This window comes from Stigmatopora nigra, chromosome 3 (assembly GCF_051989575.1).
Source record: "Stigmatopora nigra isolate UIUO_SnigA chromosome 3, RoL_Snig_1.1, whole genome shotgun sequence".
Lineage (NCBI taxonomy): Eukaryota > Metazoa > Chordata > Actinopteri > Syngnathiformes > Syngnathidae > Stigmatopora > Stigmatopora nigra.
In genome coordinates, this window is record NC_135510.1 from 14363485 (window position 1) to 14386316 (window position 22832).

Genomic DNA, 22832 nt, shown 5'->3' on the forward strand with positions numbered 1-22832 from the left:
TGTTTGATCTGGTTTGTTGCCAATTTAATCAGCAAGGTATTAATTACTAAACTAAAACAATAACCAGTCAGCATTATAAAGACAATATTCTTCCACAAATTAATAACAATAAAATGTATGTTTCTTATTAGTGTATAAGTCAGCACTTCATTTGAAATGTATAAAATAAACCACTCTTTCTCAACAGATTAATACATCTATAAATAGACATTTGTTACTTGGTAACCTAAGAATTGCATTCACATTTGTAATTAACACCAAGGTGTTATTGCGCCAGTATGTTACACACAGTTAAAGGATATTTTCCATTCAGTCTCAGTTCAGTTTCACAACCTCACCTCCTTCATAGCATAAATACATACATGACAACTAAGTACCTACCTGTGTTCAAGAGTAAGACTCAGCCATCAACCCATTTTTGTCCTCAATTCCAGGGCAAAGAAGGACGTCATCATTTTACAATCACACCGCTGGACATTTTAAAGACGCCAGTGAAGCTAACGTGCATTTTTTTTGCAATGTGGGAAGAAGCCAGAGTACGTGGATTTAAAACCTGCTCAAGCACAGTGAAACAAACAAACACCCAGGACAGACCCTGAACCTTAAAATTAGGAGTCCTACGTTTAAACCACTGTTTGTAACCAATACACCAATTTGAAAATTAAAATGATCTTTTTCTAAGTACATTGGCCATGACCGTCAATGGGTAATTTGGTTTCACTGTAATGTCGTCTGAGCCACGATACTTTAGGCTTTTCAAGTAATTAGCTGTACAGAATTATCATTCACTTGCCTTACAGTCACCACACAATGAGAATAAAGAGTCAGCTTGCATAGTCTCCAAGTGATCACTGGCCCCGTATAGAGGGACGGTCCTTAAGGTGACTGGGGATAGGTTGGCGTCTATTGGTCATATATCTGTGTGGGACCAGTGAACGGCCCATCTAGAGGAGCTGATGTTACCTGGAGAACAGCGAAGTAAGACAGGTTGATGTAGCTTTCGAGGTATGACTCTCCGCCTGCTCCACTGATTGACAAAATGTAAGATATCGTCATACCTCTACTTATGAAATAAATTGGTTCCCAAACTTTTTTCAAAACTTAACAATTTCGTAAGTGGAGGTGTACTTTATATGTAAATTATCACCAAACTACCAACTAAACCCCTTAAAATTGGCCAGTGTCCCAATTTTGTATGAAAAAATTGAGGAAACACACAAAAATGAGAAAAAGAATAGGGAAATTATTTTTTTAAGGTCTTACAATAAATAAAGCAGGTAAAAATGTGCCCTGTACCGCTGAAATAGTTCCCTTTGCAGCCGTTATACTGGGAGACGTAATACCTGTTTTTCCGCCAGATGGCGGAAAGAGCCCGTTCTACCAGGGCCGAAAGCTTTCCACTCTGTACTACATTTTAGACTTTTACCTGTGCCCTGTGTGTGTGTGTGAGAAAAAATGTCCTGTGTTGCACCTGTACCGTTTTAATCCCTTAATAAGGGGAATTGCAATCGTTAATAAGGGGAGCATTTAGCCAAGGTGCACAGGTATGTAAAAGAGAAATCTAATTTGGATCTTTTTCTTATCTTGAGTCACTCATTTGCATGTAAAAATGTGTAAGCTAAATATTTCGTATCTTGAGGCATTCGTAAGTAGAGGTATGACTGTAGTTGATTATACTGACCTCTCCCTGAGGGGCAAATGTGGGTTGTTGAGAAAGGAGAGCTGCTGTTCCAAACTGCAGACACGGAATGCCAGGTAGCAAGAAGATAGGATGAGGAGAATGATCCTGCCGAGGCAATACATAATTAATTTGTGTTGATTTTTATTCTGATTACATTATTTACTAATACTATTTTCAAGAATATTCTTGTTACACCCCTCTTAGTACTACTTTGGTAAATTGTTAATTTTTGATGTGATTTACCATAGCGAACACTGGGGGGCATCACTAAACAGATTTGGTTCGAGTGATTTAATTCTGGAATCATGGCAGGTTTGTGTGGTTTTTCAACACCTGCTAATTCCACATTACAGGACACACATGACTACTTGTAAGTGTTAATGTCAGCATTGTGAATGGAACTCTGGCAAATTGTTTGTGTGTGTGTGTGTGTGTGTGTGTGTGTGTACACGTGTTCCACACTTACAGCAGGGTAAAGAATTTGAGCAGCTGGTATTCCATCTGGCCCAGCTCTGCCACTGGCTCTGATAAAAGGCCTCTGTCTGTCTGTAGGGCTCTCTCTGGAACAAACACGATATAAGTATTAGGCAATTTTACCATCTTCAAATTTAACCAAGTTGCAGAAACCACGGCATCTGTAATACGAAATGATAACTGCCAAAATATTTGCGAATCACAGGGAATAGCCAAATTCCACCAGAAACTAAGATATTTCCCCCTAAAACAGTTACGTAATTGATGAGAAATGCCATGAGATGTCAGGAATGATCTCATTTTCCATTGTCAGTTACATTTAAAGTTTATGGTATGTTACGAGAAAGTGTTGGCGTCAAGTTTCTTTCCTGTCCTTTCTCTCTCTTTCTCGTCAGCGTTAAAACGCAACTGTCTGTCAGTACTAAATGTCAGATTTTAGTATTGAAGATGGAAAAAGTTGATTTGAGATACGAGTAAATTGACATACGAGTTTGTAACCCATTAAGCTTGTATCTCAAGGTATTACTGTATTTTGCTTCAACAAGGGAAAACTGTCATGGAAAAAAAAAAAAACAATAATGCAAATGCATACTTTCATTTGGATAAAGCCCGCCCATCTAAAAGTGATTACTCTCTAACAGTGGACACTTATAGAGATTATCTGGATTTAATCTGTAGCCGCTCTAGTTTTTCCAATACAAAGCTTCATCAGTCTTCATTTAAAGCTTAATCTGATATTACGTAACAAACCCGTTGTCGGCCAATACACGTTACTCACAGACCGATATCAGGCAAAAACAATCCAAGTAGCATCTGTTTAAAAATGCAGTAAACATTAATCCAAGTTTTGTAATTGCATTGTCAGACCTTCCAGAGGTTGCTCTGATTTGAAGGGTGCGTTTGCATTGTTCAGACTGCTGTTGGAGTTCCCCAGCAGGTCGGGAAGGGACGAGGACACGGACACCACTGAAGGCTTCCTTCTCCACTTTAACACTGACGGGAATTCATCCACCACTGGGAATTCATCAGGAGTCGGGAATTCATCCTGGGAGACATGAGAATACCAGAAGAGATATGTTCTGGGCTGGTTCTAGTACTATGTAATAGACTAGAAAAGTGTCATCTGAGGTTGCCAAGGTAACGGCTATCCACTTGATAACTCAACCCCCAAGTTAGGCGTACTAAAACTGCTCATCACCTACCAGTGATAAGGTGGGCTCCTCCATGTACTGTTTTAAACTCAGGCTTTTCCCATTGACCTACAGAGAAGAAAGATATCTCTTAGCGTCTGATCTACTTCCTCACTGCGTACACAATTATTAGGCAAGATGTATTTTTGAGGATTCAATGTTATTGTACAACTAAGGTGCTCTTAGTGTAGCCAAATTTACTTATTTATTTGTCAAAAATGTCTTTTCCTGTCTGTATTTTCACTCGCTTGGTACTGTGACAATGAAATTTCCCAAATACGGAACAAATAAAGTTATCTAATCTAATTTAAGATGAGAAAAATATATAAAGCCAAGAATTATAATATAACAAAATAGATTATCCCCATCTAATGTACTCATTCCCTGTTTGATGCGAGAATTATTTTTGAAAAATTTAAAAATTAAAGGGGGTGTGGGTCATACAAATTTGGAATTTGAGTTTTTAATCATATTGGGAGGTAATTTTATCATTAACATCATATGGACACAGATTAATTTTGACAAATACATTTTGAGCTATGCGATATCATAAATCAGGTCAAAATTTATGACAAATTATATTGGAAATGTTGACATTTCTTTTGGTTCTGAAGGACCATTAACGGAAAAGTGCAATGTTTACTTTCACTGTAGATATCTTGCTCTAGAAGGGCCCAAAAGTTCTCAGATTTAAACTTTAAAGAGGATAAAGAAGGAGGGTATGCCATTACTTTTCCATCCTTAGGGGTTTACTGGCCAATCATAAATGCCTGTCTTCTTAGAAGATACGGACAATTTCCAGTGCCCCTGCTTGTAAAATGTGTCTTCTAAAATTTTGCACGAGATGTAAGATTTGATTTTGAGTATACATTTACTCCCCCACGAGTACATCTTTACTTAGAATCTCATCTCATGGATCCACAAAACCTTTGACAAGTCTGTCTTCAGACATTTCTTGTCCGATTCCTGACATTTCAACATGTGTTTTGTTAAGAGATGGTCAGGTTTCAGCCTTTCTCACCTTACCTGACGATAATAATCGGCCTAGTAACTATGCACACTTAGTAATAGGGTGTAGATCTTTTGAGGCCACACCCAACCCTGTTACAAAAAAAAACACCTATCATCTGATATACATAACACCCAATGAGTATTCAAGTTCATATAGCTTGGAGATGGAAATGAGGGTTAAAATTAGCCACTTGCCTAATAATTGTGACAGTTTACACTTTATACAGTGCCTTTTCACTGAGTCTTGTATACGCACCTGTAAGTGTGTGCAGATCCGACGAAGAACATCATACACACTGTCTCTTGATAGGAGTGACACAAATACATACTGAGGAGAACAAAAATGTAGCATTAGAAGTGTATCTGAGTGTGACAATGGTCAAAATACAGAAAAGCCTTAAACTTGCAATTTTTATGTAGATAACTGTATATGACATGAATTAAAAAGGAGATATGTATGATGGGGAAACTGAGATGAGGGCAATATGCTGCATTGGTTCATTTGTTTAAAAAATGGATAGCAAACACTTTCTGAGATTAAAACTATAATCTGGGGCACAACGTAGAAGCTGCATTTTCAATCACATTTGTATTTTGAGAAGCAATCAAATGAAAGTATGCATGATCTGAATTTGAGAATTATCGCTCCAAATTGTCATTGTCTAAAAAACAAAAATACAGTTTGAATTTAGTCATGAGCAAGTGAAATAAACAGGGACATGTGCTTCATAATTATCTAAGGAATGTTGGGTAGTGAATCTGAACCTTCTCAGGGCCGATCTATTCAAAATGTACCATTTGTTTAACCCACTTGCTGCCAGCCTAGGTCAAAGAGTATGGGTATTGATATTAATAATAGAAATTAAGATTAAAAACAATTTGATGGCAATCGGCCAGCCAAAGAGTAAGGCTATGTGTAAACATAAAAGATTTATTAAGTAAAAATAAAGAGCAACATACAAACAAGCCATACCTAATTGAAATTGTACTTTTTCTTCTGCCTAATTCACTTTATTACATAGTTTAAGAATTAGTTTTTGAAGTTTTATTTGTTTTGTGGTGTGGAGGAGAGGAGGGGGGGGGGGGTGTGCTCTGTATCTAAAGAAAAATGACAACAAAATGGTCCACTTCCTTCATTTTTTCGAAGGTGCATAACTATAATCTGGTTGACTTGAGAATTGACACAGACCAGATCCCATCTGTCATTGTGTTCCAAACTGAGATGAGAAATGTAACCAGTGCGCTCAGGTCATCTAAACACTATTTGTCTGTGCTGGCTCTACATGTTCCAGAGTGAACCCCCCCCACACCCCAATCCCTTCTCAAATCCTCATCCTCACGAATGCAGCTAGTAGGCAGAAGAAGCTTTGGCTTTCTCATATGTATTAGTATGTTGCGGCTTAGTGTGCATGGGCTCACATGTTTTATTTACATATAATACTTTGAAGAATGTCTGTCTTGGGTTCAAATCCAGGTCACATCCCCCTGTGTGAAGTTTGCCTGTTCTCCCGGGCCTATGTGGGTTTCCTCCAGGTACTCCGGTTTCCTCCCATATTCAAAAACATGCATGGTAGGCCAATTGGACACTCTAAATTGCCCCTATGTATGCACTAATCAGCACGACCATTTAAATTCATTGCGACTCAGATGGGAGTGTTTACCTTCTGGCCAGTATCTGTAGTTATGGCCAAGCCGTTGGGAACCAGGCCCGCCGTTTTGTGCTTTTTGACCAACCGTACAGAGACGACAGGGATGGCCACCTACACGTGGAGAAGGGAAGATGAAAACAATAAAAAGTGTTTTTTTTCCTGTTGCAACTCCATGTTTTAGTTGCCGAAAACCACCCTGGAAGATGGGAGAATTGAGAAAAATGGACTACAGACATGTCTTATTAGAGTCAGAATGCAAGGAATGTCACCTGAATAAGGAGCTTATTGTGACTAAAGGTTCAGTTTCAAGGATATGAGGAAATAAAGCCAACAAGGCATTGGACCAAAGAAAAAGCATATATTAGCTGGTTCAGGTGGAATTCCACTGTGCAAGGATGTGTAGAACTATTGCAAATCCTTCAGGCAAAATACATTCAGACTGAATTTTATGCTTTTTGATAATGTGTATGGATTAATAGGAGTTAGCAACTGGATAGTACCTTGATGTCCTTGCCGAAGAGGTTGGCATAGAAACATAACCAATTTCGAGAGATGTAAAGTCTGCCTTGCAGGAGAATATCTCTAAGAAGAGCACAGGAGTATACTGGAGAAACAAGACACAAATATTGTTCACCATTACATTCTTTATAATGATTTGTTATATGACTAAAAAAATCTACATTTTTGTGCAGTGATAGAGAAACATTGCGAGCTATGCAAAAGAATAATTGCTCTTCACAAAAAAAAATGTTAGGTGGAGCACTGTGGGGGAGTGGTTCGATCCCAGGAATGTGCATATTCTCCCTGGGATAAGCTCCAGTACCCCCTGCGACCCTTGTGAAGATGAGCGATAAATTGAAGGAATGGTCTTCAGAAAAACTGGAGAACTACAGAAGTCGTTGACTTAATCACAAAGGATCTTTTTATATTACATCGTATAGTGAACACAACAACAAATTCTTCTGAAAAAAACATCCAAATCGTATAATTATAAGACCATTGTCTTTCCACAACGACTCTTTGAATTTGTCTAAAAGAACATCTTATCTTTGTCACCAACATTTTGCTCAATCAAATTAAATCAAGAATGAGCTAAGCCGAAAATAGCTCATCGATTTGTCACTGAATCTCGGCGCAGCGCCACAACAAATTCCATCGAGTACAACGAAATCTGTGATGTGGTAAAGACCCAAATCCAAAACAGATGAAGAACAGTCCCGCGGCATTACATACGGATCAATTTCAAATTATGATGACAAAGACAACATGATGACGGAGATAATGTTCTTGTAGTAAGAACATAAGGCACCAACATAATATTCCACATCAACATACCGCTTAGAGAGACAGAGTTACTATTCAAGTGTGTTGCCTGCTGTTACCTTTCATAAGGAGCTCATCCTTGGGCACACACTGGAACAGTTTGTGGTACTGCGAGTTGTACTTGCTGACAGTCTGTGCAGAGGGACAGGGCAGAGTCATGAGCAGCTCGTTGGCGGATCGGCCCGCTGGCACGCCACCGGAACCCGCTCTCCATCCGCCGACCGCGCCGACCCGGCTCACTGCCGACACCACCCGTTCTCTCAGAGGCGGCGAGCTCTGCACCAGGCTCAGCACGTTGGCACCGTACACACACACACACTCATCCATGGCCTGAAGCAAGTCACTGCAAGACACACACTGTTGCCCTGTGGCGTGTCAGTAAGTGTGACAACCTCTTCTATGGCAAAGAAATACGCTGGCTACACAAAACAAGCACGACTACACTAACAAAACCCTCACACACACACAGAGACACACACATGAACACGGACATCACCCTTCATTATGAGTCCCTGCCGCAAAATGGCACAAAACTCACGGCCCTGACATGAAGTGACCCCTTTCTTTTTCAGTATTTCCTCCTTCCAAAGTCTAAATATTCCTGTGTCCTCGTACGCAAACGATCCCGATCATTCCCCGGCTCTCCTCCCTCCAACTCACTTCCATCGTTCTGCTGTTGTTCTTTCCTATCTCTCTACATCCCTTGTACCCATCTCTCCACTTTGACTGCCTCACTCTTATTGTCCAGCTATTAATAGTCCAAGGCAGTTCCTCTCCCGAGGCTAATGCTAAAGTCGTTATGATAACGGGCAGATGAGAGGGGTCGGCCTTCAGTTACTGACCTTGGTTTTGTGACACTGTTATTTGTGGCTGAGACACTTACCGTATTTTCACGACTATACGGCGCACCGCATTATAAGGCGCACCCTCAATGAATGACATTTTTCCATATATAAGGTGCACTGTATTATAAGGCGCACTGTAGTATAAGGCACACTGTAGTATAAGGCACACTGTAGTATAAGGCACACTGTATTATAAGGCGCACAGTCTATTTTGGCCTTATAGTCGTGAAAATACGGTAATTGCTATTGACTTCCAGGTATGAAGCACTCACTACACAGTCACCTCTAGAGCCAGCCATTGTTGATCTTTTGGATTTTTTTTGTATAAAATCTTGCAGTGGGGGAGGAGCTATATAATGGAAGAGTTTGTAAACTAAGATGGCATCTACATATTTAACAGCATTGTTTCAGTTCAGGCGTTTGTGTTTTTTTAATACCTGACAGTGGTGTTTTTTTCGTTTTTGGTTTTCTGTTTTTCCCATATATAAGGCGCACTGGATTATAAGGTGCACTGTCTATTTTGGAGAAAATTTAAGACTTTTAAGTGCGCCTTATAGTCGTAAAAATACGGTACATCATCTCAAACAGCCAGATGCAAGAATATTGAAAGCTTTATGAGATGGATCTTAATCCACATTCATCATGAATGTACCAAGGGTACTTTTAATCATTTGTATTTGGCAGAAAATGCCCCGCCATTGACAAAGTTAGCCTGCTCAATGTTGCTGTCCCTGAGGGGATGTGCTAATTTAGGTATTCCATTGATGCGTTAGTTTCTTTTCTTTCTATTTATTTCATAATGTAAACAGTGCAGTATAATTTTGATCTTAGAAACTATGTCAGGACATGAAAGAGTGGTCATGTGACCAACAGAGAGGGTTATTGGGAAGAACTTGCTTTTTTCAAACTCGTAACAATTGAAAGAGGACACACGCGACCATTTGGTTCAGGCTTAGAAGCTCCTAATTCGAGTCAGAAAGTGCATAAATTGTAGATGTTGTCTATTTCTTTATAAGAGATTCCTTTGTTATAAATAACAATTTTGTGCTATAATATTTATGTCGTTTCAGTTTTTCATGGTATTGTCGTTTTTTTGATGCTTGGAGGAAATAAAAACATAATTCCCGTCAAACATCAGTTGATGCGTGGTATAATTCTGACCAGGAGAAGAGCATTAGGGGCAGCTAAACAACCAGTTGCAAGAATATTGAAAGGTCCACCTGAGAGATCTTAATCCACATTCATCATGACAGTACCAAGGGTACCTTTAATACAGAATTGGTTATGTTGACTTGTGACAAAGTTAGTCTACTCACTCACAAGACAAGTACTCGACAAAATGGAAGGATGGGGTAGCCACTCAAAAAGATGATTCGTACATGGCATGCTTTATAATTGTCAATGGGGTTGTATCATAAAGGTAAAAAGCCATTAAAGAAGACTGCACATGCACATGCTTCATGCATATCAGCAGCAAGAATCATACATTTAAATGAAAAACGCTCAAAATGTAATGGAATTTTCCTGGAAATGCTCATTTTGTAGGCAAGAGATTTTCCCACCGCATTGTTATTTTACTAATAAATGCAACTATACTGGATTCTGCACCCTACACCTAACATCATGATATCCCATTGTGCCCTACATCCCTGTTCCTGAGTCATCACTTTAATATTTTTTTTTTATATGGGGACTTTGCACAAAAATATTTACAAAAACCTCAGAAATGAGACTCACCGAGCCACGGTAGCATTTTTTGACATCCTCATAAGACAGCTCTTCAATTAGATGAAACCTGGTGGCACAAAAAAAAATTAAATAAAAGACGAATAAGAAAAAAACAGATGCTACTTATCATTATTTGAAGGAAGCAAAGCTACATTATTGTGGAAAAAGGCAAACTGTTGACGAACGCGGTTATTAGTAGAATATTAGTGTTATCTAAACTGGTAAAGGCAAGGTGTTGTTGGCAGCCTGACAAATGGTGGGAAGGTTGTGTTTGTGTACGAGAGTGTGTGCACAGTCTGACAATCGCCGCCGGCTGCCTCGACACAACATATAATGTGTATGCAGCGTGTATGCAGATCACTGCGGGATCCAGGTGTACTCTGTCACATCCAGGCTAATCAAAGAGGAATATTAACATGTTTGCACACAAATAGTGGCAATGTCCCGGAGATTATTCACTGGGTTGTTGTAGTGTTTAATGTCAGAAAAAATGAACACACATGCACATCATAGAGTCCCTCTTGGCATGGTGTAAAACTCAACATCAACTAGCAGAAGAAATGTGGAATCAACAGCTCTTCATGTGAAATCCTTTAAACGGTGATATGCAATGCTAAACATGTCAAAAAACGAAAATGACAGCGCTGATATCATTTTACAGATGGAAAAATGACTTTGGCAATCAAATCTGGGCTATTGTCTAACATTTCATAGTTATACTATCAAATAAATGCATTGCGAAAGGTCCATTTTTTTCTTAGAAACGCAAGGTTGTACTGAACAACAGAAGAAATACACTATATGGGACTATTATATAGCAATGACTTAGCTACTTTCTGTAGGGAGGAAAAATAATCTCTGACACAAAGATGTCAATTCAAAGAGCAGCATGTTGCCAGATGCAACTAAAAAGTCTGTTGTTGAGAACAGGATAGAACAGCTGTGACAACGCTGCACGCTGGGCCGGATGTGTTCGACATTATGCCCCATTTTAAAGCCAAATTTGACATGCGATCAAACAAAGTGTATAACCCATTGTCTAGTAAATCTATTGGTAAAATAAATAAATATAGGGGACATTGAAGTCTATAGGTATTCCTTTTATTGTTGGGGGATTAGACAAGACAGGATAGGATGTTTGATTATTTTTTTAGGCTGAAAAAAAGTGGTTTGGGGTGCTATTTTTCTGCCTGACAAATTTGACACCAATAAGACCATATGCAGTGCACAGTGTAAAAGCATTTCCTGTGGAGCAGCATTGTTATTACGTTATAAGCTTCATTACAAAATTACTTCTTCCGTTCGACGTGACAACCTGGAGTTGTTTGTGATACAATGGTGCCTTGAGATCAGGCTGACCCAACTCAGGAGTTTCTGGAAATAGGAACCATCTTTTGGCAGATGATTTTACTTTGAATCGTGGGCTAAAATATAAGACATGAGTGCAGTATGGTGAACTCAATTTGGCAAATCATTTATCATTGCTTCAAGCTGTTTACAGCCGCGCCAAATGAAGTTTTTAATATGATTGATTTATAATTATTGTGATTGGCTGGCAACCAATTCAGGATACACACATATTGCCTGCCTACCGCCCATTGTTGGCTGGGATCAGCGCCTCAGAAAATCAATGTATGAATGTATGTTTTAGTATTATTTTTAGGAACTTTTTGATTAAAAAAAATAGTTGCTGTAATTAGACTGATTTAATATAATCGACTGGATTAGGTCAGCTTCTGACATTGACCCAATGCAATCAAAGTATAATGCCAAACGCAATCAATCAACAAACCATAAATTGTGACTATTGCACAACTAATCTCTTAACGACTGGCTTTTCAATGGCGCTCTTGTTTAGAAACCGTTATGTTCACTTTGTGATGAAAGCTTTTCAGCCTGCCTGCTGCGCATACCCTATAAATAGTCTTCACAGTAGCCGTTTGCTCCAAGGTGGGGATGAGCTAGTCATTATTAAAAATACAGGCAGCCACTCTGCAGGGCCTGAGCAAGTGCATGTCTCTCTGCGTCATGAAAGAAGCCTTCATCAATATTTGTACTGGTGCTAAAAATCACTGAAGACTGTGCTATGGTCAGGTTTGAAATCTCATTGTAAAGTATATTTTGTTGGATCGCTTGGAGTACCAACTGGAAACCAATGAAGAACACTCTGCTCCTGTTGGTTTAGGGTTAGGGTTGCTCTGACTGGTTTTGACTAAGATGCTTTGACTGGTTTAGGTAAAAAAATTAAAACGTAAGGATCTGGAGAGAGGGTTCAGAAGTCCGTCGAAAAAAGGATATCAGTGAAACTGGAATGTTTAAAATTCAACGAAATCATATTCTTGAAAAACTAAGTCCATTCATGAAGAAGCTCAGTCAGTGGCTGAAGATGCAAGGTAGGACGTAGATAGACACTAATTACCAACAAAAAGGATCCAAAATTGAATCTTAATTTAGAAAGAGAACACTTCCCACCGGCGGCAGGTGGAGCTGTGGACTCCCTACGATGTAATGGAGTTGCAGAAGTCAAATGAGAGCCGTGAGCTTCCAGACAAAAGTGGAAAGACTCGTGATTTGAATAAATAAGACGTGATGTGGGGAATTAGATGGGACATTTTACTTCTGTTTTCAAACTGGTTAATAAGTGCCATTGCATAACCGGAGAGCTGGGAAGCTGGTATTTAATCAGAGGTGCTACAACGGCCTTGTCTATGAACCAAAAATCGAGTTTATCAAGGAGTTGGTAAGGGCCGCGCACACACATCTACTAACAGTCAGATGGAAATTGTTGAGGACAGGCCAAGAACCTAGTATATAGACTCACATCAAATATGTCACACATGATAACAGGGGTTTTCAAACTGTGGTATGGGTTTCATTAAGGGTACACAGGCTCCCACTAGTGGTATGTGAAAAAATCCCCCCCAAAAAATCTGACAATCTTTTTCTGAAGTATAATAGTGGCGAAAAACATGAATAAAAGCCACCATCCCAAGAAGTAGGCATCCATTTTTTTCAATCAAAAATATGAGTATAAAAGACATCACCATTCCCATTATCAGATGCACCTGTGTTAGAGTATTATTGTGGTTCTCAAAGATTAACTTTGAAGTCCGACTTCTCCATAATTCGTGAACTGATTGTCTTGAAACTTAGTAGCTCAGAAGCATGAGCCTGTATTATTTATTGGATTGGATAACTTTATTCCTCAACACCTTAATAAAGGCTAAAGTAAATAATTGCAGCATTATAGCGAGCAGTTAGCTAGCAGAGTGCAGACTGTAGTAGGTTAAGAATATACCAGAAAGTGAAGAATTATTGTTGCCTGTGGATTAAGACTTGACAAGACGAGTTTTCCAGTTGAGAGCAGCCTTTAGCCAGCAATAACTGTTAGAATGAGTCTCATTTTCAATTCACTCTGCTCAGTGACTATATTACTCTGTTTTGTCTGTGTTTTAAGTCTGTCTCAGCACTATGACTGGGTCCTCTATAAATCCAAATGCATCCCCCAACAAGCATCCTATTCTTGCCTTTGGATGAAAAATTTGCTACGATAGCCACACAGACTGAAGCATCATCATACAGGAAGGGTATGATTAAGTTGTTTACAATCAGTGGATTTTAGAAGTATGTTAGCAATCTCTATAAAGCCAGACGAGGGTTTTCCTTGGTGCAGATAAACATATTGAGTGTGCAGCTTTGGCGTCAGCTAAACAAGAGGCATTTAGGTTCCTTCCTTTCACTTGAGTCTAACACGCGATTTTACTTAATACTCAAGATGATTGGAAAGGATTAAATGATCCCTGCCAGCAATCCCTCTTATATAACACAGTCACATTGTGTCAGTCAACATAGAAACACAATCAATTGCTTTCACTCTATTTTACTGGAAAAGCAGTATATACAGTATTTAAATTGTTTAAGCAAATATTTCAAAGATATTTGTTTGCAGCCGTGGCATTGAGTTAAGGCCTTCAACACGTTCTCTGCTGCCTAAACACTATAATGGGCACTGATCTCCATTTGGAACATATAATCTTTAGTTTTAGTGTTTAATATTTTCATTTCAAAGCATGTGTATGTCTTGGCTACCAAATACCTAAATGAATTGTCTTTTGGTTTCAAATAAATTGGAGGTTATTTGAGTTGCCATGTCAAAGATAGTCTTGGGTCATTGGAATGGCGAGTACCTTTACTTTTGACTCATTCTTTCATTTATTCATTTATTCATTAAGTTGGGATAATTCGGGTTATTGTGCGACTTCAACTAAAGAATATCTGGTCAAGAAAATGTCTCTGAAAATTAGGAAAATATATTAAGTACTTTATGTTTTATGATGATGAGTTTCTTATGAAGTTACTCTCAGTTTTGACTTGTTCAGGACCACCATATACTTTTAATTGTTTAAAAGTTAATGTTGCCCTTTGCTTAATGATAGCTGCACTAACTGACTTAATTCCACCAATTCATACACTATTGAGTTTGAAATGATAAAAATATCAGGTAATGTCAGGATAATGTCAATTAAAATTTAACATTGTTATGTTGTGTAAAAGGCTGGAATGTGTAGTTATTTTAAGGCAGGAGTAGGGAACATATGGCTCGGGAGCCACATGTGGCTCTTTGGATGAGTGCATCTGGCTCTTTAGTAACCTGTGAGCTAAAATATGGAAACTGCTGATGACAGAACTGAGATACTACACATCTAGAACTGTTTTAATCTTCATTTTTTTTGCAGTAGACTCTTCTGGAATGCATCCTCTAATTGATTGGAAACAGCATAAGAATCTTTTAAAAATATTCATTTTTTTCCATTTTAAAAGTGTTGAAATTACAAAAAAAAATTGAAAAGACACTCGTTTACATGTATGTATTTTGACTTTTAAATTCGTAGTATGGCTGACAAGGAGTACCATTGGAAAATATGAATTGTTTGTGGCTCTCTTCGTCAAAAAGGTTCCCAACCTCTGTGTTAAGGCTTTAAATTCAGGTTTATGAGCTCCAACTTCATAAAAATGCACAACAGGTGTGTTGGTTAATGACGGAATGTGTTAGCATTGTTGGACATCAAGTGGGCTTACAAATCAACACCATGAAAAGAATTCTCTTACATACAGGATGCAATGGTGTGTTGCGAAATAGGTCTGCCTTTGATAGCCAGTGTGTGTGTGTGTGTGTGTGTGTGAGTGTGTGCATGCGTGCAGTAGTTGCCTGAGGTGCCCGTGCGCGTCTTCTTCTTTGGAGGTGTCCACATCCTGTGCGGGGAGCAGGCCTGTTTCTTCGGCGTGCTCCTGCTGATCAGACATACTCCTGGCCCTTAACACACAAACACACAAATGAGTACACAGTTGCCTTCCACTCTATCTTGTCAAGTCTTATTTGTTTTCTGTCAGCAGGTACACTTTTCGCAGCCCCGAACTAAAGGTTTCTGGGGCAAACATGTGAACTTTGTCTTTAGAATCAACTCATCTGTGATGCAATGCTGAAACTTATTACTGTATGCCACAATCAAATCCTCTACTCAGCAAAATAAACCAGCAGGAGTGTGCTACAGCGCACAGCAGGCTGAAGGTTGTCGCAAAGAGCAGGTAACAACAATTCTGCAAATAATTAATCAGACCTAATACAAAAATTGAGGTATGAGGATTGATAGACACTTGAGCAGCGACTTGATATGTTTTTGATCTATCGCAAATATGTAGGATCTGCATTTTCTGCTGTTGACTAATGAATGTGAAAACATATGTCTAGGCTAGTGGTTCTTAACCTTGTTGGAGCTACCGAACCCCACCAGTTTCATATACACATTCACCGAACCCTACTTTAGTTTAAAAGAAAATATGTTTTTTAATGCAAATTCAACATATATGAATACATTCCTCGCAGCACTAATTGGCCAAGCAATGTAACGTGATCATCTGCATCCAGTAATGTTTAAGCCATCGTGTATAGACCTGTTGAGTCAAAGTGTCTTGACCTCCACAGCAGAGGCTCCACCGAACCCCTGAAACCGACTCACCGAAACCCTAGGGTTCGATCGAACCCAGGTTAGGAACCACTGGTCTCGGCTGTAGGCTGGTGTCAAAAGAGACCCACTCTTATTCAGATGGAAAACATTTGAGCCAAACTAACTTTAGCAAAAACCCAATAGTAGTCTCCAAAAAGCATGAGAGAAAATTCTCTCTTAGCATATTACTTAAAGAACACCCACGGTGGAATATTGTATACTGAAAATATCACACTTAAAGTTTTTTATACCCAAATGGAACTGTGACTCTCGTGAAGAAGGAAAGCATTATGAATTGTCCCAAAAAGAAGTTAAGATAAAATGTCTGGATTTGATGAGTTGATACAGTAATCTGGACAGTGATTACGGCGACTTAGTGACCATATAAGGGACAAACATAATTGAAAATGGATGTAGTGTCCAAATTAAAGGTAAGACAAATTTCAAAATGATTACAGAGTCCCATATTTCAACACGGTGAAATATTGTGTGATATTTAGGATCCCAACAGGTTATCAAGATACTCCTGCTAGGAATTGATATATTTTCAAAAGCTGTCACTGTTGAACAAAGTAATTAACCGGTTGTAATCAAAAGTTTTCACTATGAACGTTTCCTCAGAAATACATACATGCATTTGTTTAAAAAACTTTGCAATGGAATAGTATTCTTGTATTTATTTAAAGAAAGATTTAACTGACATACTTATAGTCTGTGATTAAGGCTAAGCTATTTTTTGACCAACGGTTTGCAAAGAATGAACATAGGAGTTTATTTTTCCATTGAGACATAGCTTTGGTTGGTTGATTTTATGACCCATGTATTGATAATTGTTGTATCACAAATCGTATCGTATCAAAAGATTGTCACCCCTCGTTAAAATAGTTTGTGTTTTCATAGAACGCGAGTGAAATGAACCTGAAGCTGTGTGTAAACACTCCCCCACATGCAGCCTTTCCATGCTAATGTCCTCGTGGGAGAACAGAGGTTGTTAGCACCGGCCCCAAATAATTACAGGTGCTGAGAGAAAGAGGCTCTTGCATCCCCTTTCCGATGGATTATCTCTAATTGGCTAGAAGCTTCAAGTCAGCCGCTGGCTTGTTCAAACAACTTGGCTTCCTGGATCTGAAGCATCCAGCTCACTGCTTATCTGCTATCACAAAGGGTTCATAAAAGGCAGGGGGGTAGGGCCGAAGAGCCTTTTGTTATTAGATAAGAGAAGTGTTTATAGATATTTCAAGCAAGTACTTAAGTTGATCAGACTGATTTGAAAACAATACTCAAAAGGGGACTGCGTTTGTTCTCAACATCCTCAACGGGAAGTGGGTTAGCGTAACAACTCAGTGAAATGAAAGAGAAATTGTCCACACAGTTTAGAAAATACGAGGAAGTCACGTCAACGACTGTGGCACGTGACTGGAGAGTTTATCCAATTGATAAAATCACGCTAGTTGACTCAGCTTTGATTGAGTTCAATCATAAAGCATGACGCCATGACAGTTTGCAACGCCTCAGTTGAGCCAGCAACATTTAATATTCTGGGCATGTTTTTTCTTGACCTTTATGTCACTTTTAACCCTTTGATAGGATTAGACCAATGGTGTTCAACCTTTTTTTCCTCCAAGATCTACCTTTCAAGGAGTTAACCTTTCCAAATATCTACCTATTTTTTTGACAAAGCACATTAGACTCGATCAACATGGAAGTGGGAGGGAATTGAGGGTAAAAATCCACTCTCGATTCATGCTAAAGTTCACTGTGGACATGCCAAATTCATAAGAGCCTAGCCAAGACAACCAACAGAGGGGAGGGATCAAAACATTAGGTTCATGTGATCTACCAATAGTTCCTTGGCGATCTACCAAGAGTTCCTTGGCAATCAACGTAATAGGCAACCCTGGATTAGACTATTACATACAAAAAGTACCCAAACATTTGTTTGTTTGCCTGTTCTACTATTAAACATCTCTTTGAGCAATGGTTTTGTGGACAGATGAACGACAGAACCAGCAAGTCAGTTAAGGAGAGTGGAAACTAAACATATTCCCAAGATTTGAAACCAGCGAGGGCAAAAGTTGGCCTGTTTTCCCCATCAATATTTATGTAAAATTCATCGCTGCAAGCAGGTAAAAGACCAACCTAAATGCAGCATTCAACTGACAAGTCATTTTTAAGCAAAATGGTCAGATTGTGTCAATCACAGGCCTTATAAACAAACCACCATTCACATTGGCACAGATGGATGATTCAGCCTTGAATGAATCGCTGGTTTATGGAGGAAAGCCAGAAAAAAAAACCTCACAGGCACAGGAGGAAGGCCAATGCCAAGATTCAAACCCCTTGCCAGGCCCCAGTTTAGACGTCTATCGCCAACAATTGGGAGTGAGTGAGTTAAGAAGTAGGAGAAACGTGTCATTGCTTCATTTTACATGCCACGCATAGTCCTTTTTTCTTTTTCCACGCTCTCGTGTAATGACAACATAATTGTGGCAAATGGCCTGTTGAGTTCCAAATGCCATTCTGCGTGATCAAACACATTTGACACTAATGTTCAGTGAAAGGTTTCCACCTCTCGCCATTGTCCGAGTAGACAAACACTTTGTGGTTGTCACAAGACATCCTTCAATCCAGTTAACTGTAATCTCATTAAAACTGTTGTCCCCGGCTATATTTGACAAGAAAAATCTCCCTACCTTTGTGTTGAGTTCTTTCATAATGTCACCAAAACACTTTTGAATAGTGGCTCCTTACACAAGTTAGTCTGTGTTCACCAAGGACAGGAATACGGAGCTGGCCGCCTGGCCAAATAAACACTGGGAACATTCAGTAAACATTAACAGTCAGCATTTCGAAGGTGCAGGATTTTATTTTTGAACCGAGCAAAGTCAGTGAAAGCGGTGGGAATTGTTTGCGTTGGGCTTGTGGATGTCTGCCGCCTTATTTGTCCGAAAACCATGAGGCGGGTTTGTTTGCAGTTATATTTCACTGGCTTGATTTCTCCTGATTGATTGTACTATTTGTCAAAGTCAACATTTTTTGTTATTACTAATTAATGGCAGAGAATGATCGCTGCTCGTCAAAAAGAAATGGATGGATGGCAAATTCACAGCCAGTTGTCCCATTTTAAATGAAAATTTATAAAACAGATAAATAAATAAAAACTAGACTTTAACTGGGGGTCTTAACCTAACAATAAATTTCTGATTTTATTAGTTAGATTTTTATTAATATATAATTATAAAGAAGACCTCACAATTTGGGTTAGTGTGGCCTTCATGACCCAAAATCCTCTTGATTGGATTTTTTTTTAAACCAAAAACAGTTACTGAATAGGTACTAAAGAGCATTAAAAGCAGTTGTCACTTTTTTTTTTATTAGATCTTCTATTATTCTTCATTTCTCAGGTGAGTGTTTGTGTTCACATTGTATTGTAATTGAGTTTCTACACACACACACATAAAAGGTAATTTCTGGATTGATAAAAGCATTACATGGCTAAATCTGTTCTGTAGAAATTTTCTCACGGATGGGACGTTTGACTGCTCCATATTTACTGAATGGATATAAAGTTTATTTAATTTACCGTGATCGTACAAGCAATTTAAATTGTGAAATATACAAACAAACACCACTTGTTCTCATCATTTAGCGGTACGCTCCCTTGGCAAGGAACGTCAAGTTAGCCAACGAGAGAAAGAAAAAGGCATTTTGTTTTCAAAATAATATGTTGACGTTGGTCTTAAATATAAATAAAGATAATATTTTCCTAGTTTCGTTCTGTAAACTTGCACCAAACAATAGTAATGACATTCGTTAATGCCAAATATGCTAACAAACAATTCACACGCGGACAATTCAAGCCTCCCTGCGTTTTATTTTGGCAGCAACCGGAAACCATTCTTTATCTATTGAAGCAAATTACCAACTCTCAGCGTCTCCTACCTGTAGCTCTAAAAACGTCGATGCAACGTCTTTTAATGTCGCCTCCTAAGTTCGTCGACTCCTCAAAAATACTCAGATGTGAACCGCATTTGTCCTTGGAGCCATTCCGTGGTCTTGAACTAAAAACGAGCGCGACCACCTTCACGGCTGTCACTCAATCGGCCAAGCTAACGCTAGCAGGTCGTGCGCTCACACTGCGCTTTGGAGCTCCTCTCAAGTGCGTCCATCCGGTCGTGGCGAGAAGGAGGTGGGCTAAAAACCCGCCTCGACTTGGCCGGTGCGCTCTTTGCGAGGAGATTACACGCGCCGAATTCTATTTCCACGCCACGCACAACCGAGAATAACCCAGTTGGTTCATGGTGCAAGCTCTCACGTGGTGTAAACACACACTGGCTGCTGCAAAGAACCAACACAAGCACATGAATAACACCACCCACCGTTAAACTACATAGGAGATCTTGTTATGAAACTATCAAAAGTCCTGCTTTTCAGGTGTTTCAAACATTTTCCTGACTATTTACTTAACTGCAACAAAAAGTTATTATAAAAGTATATAAAACAATAACATTATTATTATTGATTGTTTGGAATAGGGAAACATGGTTTGTTTTCGACAATTTCAACTGGATTTTTTTTCAGTCATTGCATTTTTCAGCAATTATTTTTAAACATTTTACATGCATCTCATCTCATTTTCTGAACTGATTTATCCTCATTAGGGTCGCAGGGGGTGCTAGAACCTATCCCAACTGACTCCGGATTTTTTTTCAGTCATTGCATGTTTTCAGCAATTATTTTTAAACATTTCAAATGCATCTCATCTCATTTTCTGAACTGATTTATCCTCATAGTCGCAGGGGGTGCTAGAGCATATCCCGACTGACTCCTGATTTTTTTTCAGTCATTGCATGTTTTCAGCAATTATTTTAAAACATTTTACATGCATTTCATCAAATCTCTAATACTGACCCTTAAACTCTTTTTAAAGAATATAAATACACCAATTCTGCATTAAATTATAGATTATATATATATATATATATATATATATATATATATATATATATATATATATATATATATATATATATATATATATATATATATATATATATATATATATATATATATATATATATATATATATATATATATATATATATATATATATATATATATATATATATATATATATATATATATATATATATATATATATATATATATATATATATATATATATATATATATATATATATAGATATATAGATATATAGATAGATAGATAGATAGATAGATAGATAGATAGATAGATAGATAGATAGATAGATAGATAGATAGATAGATAGATAGATAGATAGATAGATAGATAGATAGATAGATAGATAGATAGATAGATAGATAGATAGATAGATAGATAGATAGATAGATAGATAGATAGATAGATAGATAGATAGATAGATAGATAGATAGATAGATAGATAGATAGATAGATAGATAGATAGATAGATAGATAGATAGATAGATAGATAGATAGATAGATAGATAGATAGATAGATAGATAGATAGATAGATAGATAGATAGATAGATAGATAGATAGATAGATAGATAGATAGATAGATAGATAGATAGATAGATAGATAGATAGATAGATAGATAGATAGATAGATAGATAGATAGATAGATAGATAGATAGATAGATAGATAGATAGATAGATAGATAGATAGATAGATAGATAGATAGATAGATAGATAGATAGATAGATAGATAGATAGATAGATAGATAGATAGATAGATAGATAGATAGATAGATAGATAGATAGATAGATAGATAGATAGATAGATAGATAGATAGATAGATAGATAGATAGATAGATAGATAGATAGATAGATAGATAGATAGATAGATAGATAGATAGATAGATAGATAGATAGATAGATAGATAGATAGATAGATAGATAGATAGATAGATAGATAGATAGATATATATATATATATATATATATATATATATATATATATATATATATATATATATATATATATATATATATATATATATATATTTCAATAGTTTTTTTTTTAAATTTATATAATCATCCAATGGCTGTGATCTATGGAATCCCCAGTCAAACTTCAAAGGCAGCAAATGAGTTAAATATTCATTTTAAAACCAGTCTTTTTTTAAACAATTTGTATTTGCACTTGATATTTTTGAAAGCGGCTTTGAAAACGCCTTCATACGTTTGTAGTGCTACATTTTTGTATTTTACAGCTCCGTCATTATATTAAGACTAAACAGGTGTTGATATAACATCATAGTTGGTACCGACACTCAAAAGGGATGAGGTCATTAAACTGGAACAAAATACCCATTTTGGACTTCAGTTTTCCAAAGAAATACACTAGTTCTCCAGTCCAGTATTTGATATATCTCTGATAAATGTGGAGTTATAATAGTATTTTCTAATAGGTATGAAACAAATCCACATTATGTCTACTCACAGCCAAACAAATATATGTATATTGTATTTTTGTGTGTGTTTTGTGTCTTACCTTGATGCTATCTTCTGACTGCAACTACCATGAAGGTGGCGGGAGTGAAGGGGCTGGTAGTACGCTTCCTGGGCCGCTGCCTCGTCCGTAGGCAGGGCCTTAGGGCTGGCTGCGTAGATAGTGCATCCCATGAACACCTGCTGGGAGAATGCCTCCGTGTCTGACAAGGTGTCCTTCCTCTGAGCGGCCTGTCCCGTCCTGATGGCGGCCGGCTGCTTTGTGGAAAAAGCCATTGGCTCAGCACGTTGAGTTTCTTGACCCCTCCTTCCTTCACAGCCCCCCTTCCCACCCGCTCGGGAGTCCGGAGGATAATCAGATTCTGCATTTAGACTCACAAAATCATGGCTCTCTGTTAGTGATGGTGCATTATGATAATGCACACAACTGACTCCCACCACTGGGAGGGAGTACAAATGTTCACAAAC

General features: G+C 38.0%; 1 protein-coding gene across 1 annotated transcript; it reads right to left on the reverse strand.

Annotated features, from left to right (window-relative positions):
- Positions 1-2: 2 nt before the first annotated feature.
- Positions 3-22733, reverse strand: gramd2aa (GRAM domain containing 2Aa). The gene is made up of 14 exons (XM_077713913.1): positions 22408-22733; positions 14989-15215; positions 14865-14904; positions 11195-11325; positions 9911-10023; positions 7388-7460; positions 6506-6609; positions 6018-6116; positions 4613-4684; positions 3358-3414; positions 3023-3200; positions 2148-2241; positions 1682-1786; positions 3-963 (listed from the first exon to the last, which is right to left on the reverse strand). The coding sequence occupies exons 1-14, from the start codon at positions 22638-22640 to the stop codon at positions 960-962; spliced, it is 1530 nt and encodes a 509-aa protein (XP_077570039.1). The 5' UTR covers positions 22641-22733; the 3' UTR covers positions 3-959.
- Between the last annotated feature and the right edge of the window lie 99 nt (positions 22734-22832).